Raw genomic sequence first — 6,614 nt, 5'->3', positions numbered from 1 at the left:
GAGCATTAGAAAGAAGAGAGTGTGGTATGAAGGGAATCAGGTCCATGAGGATGTGGCATGGAGTCCATTGACCCCCTCAGCACTGCCTGACAGCATTGCCAAGTCTTAAATATAAAATGATTGTATTGGAAGATCAAATATTTGCTGAAAAACTATGGTACACTGAAAAAATATGCATATACATATGCAAATAAGTCATCTTCTTTACTTCATATTGCTCACTGTAGCTAGCAGTGAGTGAGAGAGAACTGGGTCTCAAAGTTGAAGCATGTTTTAAGGTAACCAGTCATAAGAAAGTACAGGTAGCCAATCTGAATTCCACAAAGATCTATGAAAAGATCACAGAGACTTGAACTAATTTGCAATGTACTGCCAATGGAGGCACAGAGACAGATGAGAGTCTAGAACCAGCTACCCCAGGGGAAGCCGCCAAAGTGAGAATTAGACCATCAACCACCTCTTTTGGCTCTGCCCCTATGCCAAGGGTGTGCGGAAAAAGGTAAGCCAGCTCCTTGAGGAAGGGACAGGAGTCAGGCTGATGACAAGGGAGGTGGTGCTGTACGGACACCTGACTAAGCATCAGGGGTCTCAGACAACCTGCTTGAACCTGTTTGTGTCCTGTGTCAGGAGTGCCCTGCGGCAAAGCAGGAACCTTCTGATGTACAGTCACATCAAGCTGGAGCAAACAGACCATGTTAAAATGTTTCTAAGCAAACTCCAGTCCTACTACTGGAAAGCAGGTGAGTGGGACGGAAAGTACATAACCAACTCCATCTGGAAAAGGGGCACGTGGCACAGGCTGTTCAAAGACCCCCTGGGAAGGAAGTGGACAGGGAGAATGAACGAACAGGGGACAACAACACAACAGGACCCGGAGACAGCAAGGAAGACAACAACAGGATCAGCAGCAGCAGAAGCGACAGCAGCAAGGACTGTGAATGAACTGAGAAGAGAAACCCCAAATCAGGGCCGGGACTATGGGACTGTGTTTGGGTTAGGAAAGGGCAGAGGGTGGGTGTGCAGGGGTGCAGAGGAGGGGGTACGGTTATTGTAACGGGTGCACAGATTTCTTAAGGTGGTTTTAAAAAGGTGTGAAGGAAGTCTATAATACAGGATGTATATATAGATAGATACATAGGCAGATAGTTAGATAGATATATTTCAATAAAACAAAAAAAGAAAAAACCTGAAAGTCATTGGCTTCTTGAAGGCTTAGATCAAGTGTAGTCTATACGTGCCTAGGGGAAATACCGTGATCACCACAGTGGCTTCCTAGTTGTACCCAGGGAAGACCGCTCTGCTGGCATGGGGTAGTGCCCATGTAGGTAATGCATAGTTAACCTTGGCTTAATGCCCACTTTATGGAAACAGGGGACTCCTCCCTAGCTTGTTCCTGGGGCCTTAGGACTAAAGGCAAACAACACTTGGGGGCACCCAAACCCCATGCCTCGGGTCTTAGGCCTACACACAGGATGCCTGCCAGAGGTTTTGGAAACATCTGAAGCCCCGGATGGGGGTGGCGGATGTTTGCAGGTAGCCTAGGGCCACTCCGGGCTCTGGACCGACCCTTGGATGCGAAATTGATTTGGCCGATTTGGCTTGGGATGGGGAAAACTTAAAAAGACAAAAAAAAGACTCTTTGACTTGGGTTTTGCATAAACCCTTTGCTGCCTCCAAAGTGCCCCGGTCTCCAGGCTGCACATTTCGAGCCCTTGGAAATCACGGTGCATTTTGCAGGGGGGTAGGTTTTCTAGGAACCTGTCTGCCTGGTGCATTTTGAACACTTGACTTGACCGGCGGGTCGTGCCAGGGCTGCCGTCCCCGTGCGAGTGCGAGTGCGGCCGGCTGGAGCCGGGTCGCCGGTCGCCGCTCCCCGCAGCGCAGCGAGCAGGGCCGGGCGCGGGCCAAGCAAGGCCCCCCTGCGCTGCGCTGCCCTGCGCTGCCCTGCGCCCGCCTCCTGCCTGCCAGGCACCGCCCCCCGCTCCCTGACCCGGCAGGTCTTGCTTGGCAGCGGAGTCCGCGGGTCGGGGCCGGGGCTGCGATGCTGCTGCTGCTGGCGCTGCTGAGCTTGGCGCTGCGGGCCGCCTGCCTGCCCGAGCTCAAGGCTTTTGTGGTGGCCCACAGCCACATGGACGTTGGCTGGGTTTACACGGTGCAGGTAGCTCCCCGGGGTGCTGGGGCTGGCTGGCCCCCTTCCGCCAGGCTGCGCTGTGCCTGTGCCCTCCCCCAAGAGAGGTGTCTGCCCCCCTGGGGCTGGCTGGCGGGAGAGGCACCAGCCAGGCCTTGCTGTTTCTGTTCCTGTCCCTGTCCCCGCTGGGGCCTGGTCTGCCCGCTGCAGGCTGCAAGAGGCCTTGGGTTGTAAGATGCAGGGTTGCCCCCGCGCACCAGCCTGCGCCCCAAGGGCTGTTGTGCCTTGCTGGCCCAGACTGAGATTTGTAGCTGGAAAGAGCTGAGTTTGGGTCCGTGGGTGAGGCTGGTCCTGCGGTCGTGCAGCTCTACCAGGGGTCGGCATAAAGACCCCTCGTGCTACGGGGACCACGTGTAAATCTGTGCAGCGGCCGCAGGGCTCGCAGCATTGCACCTTTCATTAATCTGGTGCCAGTTCTGGGTGCAGTCAGGCACTAGGCTGAATGATGCACGTGTGCCTGTGGCTTGGGTCTTTGAGCACGACCAGTCTTTAATATTGTTAACAAGGATTTTATTTTATTTGCTTGGTTGGGATATTGATTCATTTTGCATCCTAAAGCCAAACAGTGTAGGATTTACCCGTGAAAGCCACGATGAGTCCTATGCTATGGAAGATTTATCTTCTGTATTGAATTTGCCTTGGATTACTTTTGTTCTTGTGTAAATCAGTCACTTTTTTTTCGAGTCAGGAAGTTTATGTATGAAAATTTTGGACGAACATCTTTAATTAGTGTCTTTGTGTTTGAGACAACACTCCTGGTGGAATTTTTAAGAAGAAAATAATTCTTCAGTATATCTGGAGCATCCTGCATGCTTTGTTGGCAGCCAGTTGGAAGATTGAGATGTTTAAAGTCTACTGTCACCTTGTTATACAGGCAGGAGTTATTGGGGAGAAAAACATTTTAAAACAAAAAGTGTAACATTTGGGTGAGGAAGAGTTGGAACTGACCTAGAAAGACACAAACAAAATAGAGACTCCAGGCAAATAAATGAGATGATTTCTTAATGCTGCCTATGCCTCTGGTTCTAAATACTACCCCAGTTGTTAGTCCAAATCATTTTAGTTATACAAAAGCTGTTTCAGCCATTTTACCTGCTAGAAAGGCAAGAAATCATTTTTTATAAGTGTTTCTTCTGATTGCATGACAAGGAATCCCCGTTATTCTCTTTTATTTTTTAATAAGATTAGCAAATGATTCCTTTCCCATCTCAAGCCAAACCCAGAAATTGTCTGAAAGAACACAGAAGCACTTTGTATTTCAGGTCAGTTGACAGGTGAAGATTCCTGAAGGAGAAATAAAACTTTAATTATCTATTTCTAAGAAGACAAAATTGCTTGAGGCCTCAGTTCCTGTATTATTAAATCATGAGCATCGGCAAATCTTTTGGTCAAAAACCACAGAGAATATGTACAGATCCTTTCAAATCCCTCTCTAATAAAGTGAAACCTAAATATAATTCCCAGTGGGATAATAACTAATGTGGTCCTAAATTCTGCGTATTATCTCTTCAGTTGGCTGTGTTGTCATTTATGACTGACAGAATAATTTTATCACTTTCATTTTTATGCATATAATAGCGTGATGACTTTTGATATCAAAACAGGAATTTACTTGCATTCTGAAGATTTATAGTGATACAGAATTTTAGTTTTGGGTGTGCACATAAAACATAGTTGATTTAAAGTGGAGAATCATAATTGTCATCATTTGGCCCACAATAATATTATGGATTCTGTTCTGTACACCTTACCCCAACATGGAGGACAGTGGGAATTTCTTAGAATGCAGTGTGCAGAATAAAATTCCCTAACGCGTCAGTACTTCAAAAACTTATTAAAGTACTCCTTTTCACATGATTGACATTTTATCTATGTATTTTTGGAAGGCCCACCAAGGTGTTTAAACAGCATAAACACCTCAATTAATATTGCATGCCTATCACGTGATATTTAAACATACGATACTTAAAACCAAAATCACTATCTTGTTTTAATTGCAATAAAAGTGGATATATATGACTCTATATCAAGCATTAGAAGTTAAGAATTAGAAGAGAATCTCATCATTACTCGTGATGTCACATTTTGTTGCATGCTTTCTAGTCCCACCGCAACTAATGGGACTTCTGAGCTTTTAAAAGGATGCAGGTTCAAATTCTGTATTAGCACTTAGTTTTAGCCATAGTTTCATAAAAGTAGGGTCGGAGGGGACCTGAGCAGATCATCTAGTCTGACCCCCTGCCCTAGGCAGGAATGAATACAGGGCTTTTATGACCCCTACTAAGTTTAAGCTCAAATGACCCCAACCAGGTAGTTATCAAGCCTCCTTTTAAAGACCCCTAAGGTAGAAGCCAGCACCACTTCCCTTGGAAGCTGGCTCCAGATCCTGGCTGCCCTGACTATGAAGTGGTGCCTCCTGATATCTAGCTTGAACGTACTCTCAATTAATTTGTGGCTGTTGTTTCTTGTTACTCCAGGAGGTGCTCGAGGGAACAGGGTCTCGCCCAATCCCCTCTGGTCCCCCCTGGTAAGTTTATAAACGGCCACTAGATCCCCTCTCAGCCTTCTCTTGTGAAGGCTGAACAGGTTCAGCTCCTGTAGCCTCTCCTCATAGGGCCTGTCCTGCTGCCTCCTGATCATGCGAGTTGCCCTCTTCTGTACCCTCTCCATGCTGGCCTCATCCCTCCTGAAGAGCATCCTCCTAATCTAGCCAGGTCATTGTAAAATCGAGATTATCTGACTATTTTTATTAAAACAGTCCAATGCATTGTCTTTGACCCAGAATTGCTAGATATTTTCCCCAGTCTCTGCATTTTTATTATGCCGCTCCTTTTCTAATTGCGGTACCAGTGTACTAATGCCAAATATGCTTGCCTCCCAGAGATGTTTTTTCACTCCCTTCATGCAAAGTAATCTTTCCTTTTTTAGCTCATTTCAGTCTTAAAAACATATGCATTTTTTAAAAAGGGAAAACAATTGCTGTTTAACAAATGTTAAATGCATATGCGTGTGTATGTTAGAAGAAAAATTGCAGAAGCTTTGTGGAAGTTTTCCTTTCTTAGATTTGTGTCACTTGGAAGTCTCATATATGTTCAAGGATTAAAATGGACTGGTTGTAGCTTGCTGTGAATAAAGCCCCAAAATATGTCCTTTATTCACATAGGTTTAAAAAAACGAGAAGGTTTTCAAGTACAAAGTGGGTTATTTGATAGGTAGGCAAAAGGCAGGGTAGCTATGCACCTTATAAACTAACTAAATATGATTATACATAGAGCACAAGCGTTTGTGAAATTGAGTTTACTTCACCTGATAAAGTGAATACAGCAAAAATATTATTTGTTTACTTTAATTTAGATAGCATATAACATCTTCTTTAAGGGATTATAGCCCTACAGGGCCAAGCCTTGTGCAGGCATAACACATAGTACATCAGGGGTTTGATCTAGGACTAGACCCCTGTGCTAGAGTTAGTAGTTGACAGAGGTGGTATACCAGTAACAGCTGTTCCCAAAGAGACACTGATTTTTCTCAAGTTGCTTAGGGAGTTTATGCCAAAGCAGGAAATTGAATCCAGGCCTCCTGAACTCCAGATTAACACTCCAGCCTCTGAACCACCGTTTCTCTCTAGGTCTTTTAACTAATTTGATTTTAAACAACTTAATTTATTAGTAACGACTTATATTTTATATTATCTTGCAGGAAAGCATGCATGCCTATGCTGCCAATGTATACACTTCTGTTGTAGAAGAACTAATGAAAGAAAATCATCGCAAATTTATTGCAGTAGAACAGGAGTTTTTTCGCCTTTGGTGGGACACAGTAGCCACAGATGTACAGAAGCAGCAGGTAAAACCACTTGAATTGTGACCTCAACACTAAGAGTCAAGGCCTCTCTGCCTCCTACAAATTTCATGCATTCCACTTAGCAGGGTAGCTTAATCTTTGCCTTCCTGTTGCTGTTATTGTCCTTGAGGTACTGTCTACAAACTGGGATGCTTTGGGTGCTTACGCAAGTTACGTTTTTCACGTGATCAGGTCCCTAACAGTGCTTTACAGCTGTGACATAACACATGCATGGCTGCAGAGTGCTTTTAAAATAGCTGATCTTGTCAAAGATTAACCCTGGTAAAAAGAGGTATTAGATGAAGACGCTGCAAAGCAGACCACTGTAGGGAACTTGTGTTCCCTCCAGAGTTAATTTTTCATGGTTTGTGGGACTGGTCTGCTGTGGTACTTGTGCAGGGGAGCAGCAGCCCTGTCCCACCCCCAGGGCTATCGGTGGGGGAGGCAGGGGGAGGGAGCAGCATAGAGCTGCTTTGCTTGGCCAGAGCTGGAGGGGGGCATGGGGTGGAACAGAGCCTCCTCACTTTGCAGCCTCAGCCTCCCCCCAGCTACCCTGGCTAGGGTATTCAGGGAAGCTGGGCTG

At 45.8% G+C, this 6,614-nt stretch overlaps 1 protein-coding gene across 2 annotated transcripts in view; it reads left to right on the top strand.

Annotated features, from left to right (window-relative positions):
* The first annotated feature begins 2,004 nt into the window (after window positions 1-2,004).
* Window positions 2,005-6,614, top strand: part of MAN2B2 (mannosidase alpha class 2B member 2) — a 43,446-nt gene continuing 38,836 nt past the window's right edge. Inside the window, exons 1-2 of one of the 2 annotated variants that reach the window (XM_006258907.4) lie at window positions 2,005-2,158; window positions 5,888-6,034. In XM_006258907.4, coding sequence (XP_006258969.2) covers window positions 2,042-2,158; window positions 5,888-6,034 — 264 coding nt within the window. In that variant the 5' untranslated portion in view covers window positions 2,005-2,041. Of the gene's footprint in view, window positions 2,159-4,574; window positions 4,716-5,887; window positions 6,035-6,614 lie in introns of those variants that run through there. The other variant, XM_059721559.1, reaches the window with a different exon arrangement.

The sequence above is a fragment of the Alligator mississippiensis genome, chromosome 2 (assembly GCF_030867095.1).
Source record: "Alligator mississippiensis isolate rAllMis1 chromosome 2, rAllMis1, whole genome shotgun sequence".
Lineage (NCBI taxonomy): Eukaryota > Metazoa > Chordata > Crocodylia > Alligatoridae > Alligator > Alligator mississippiensis.
Note: the sequence above shows the minus strand (reverse complement) of the source record. Positions and strands in the feature narration are given on the sequence as shown.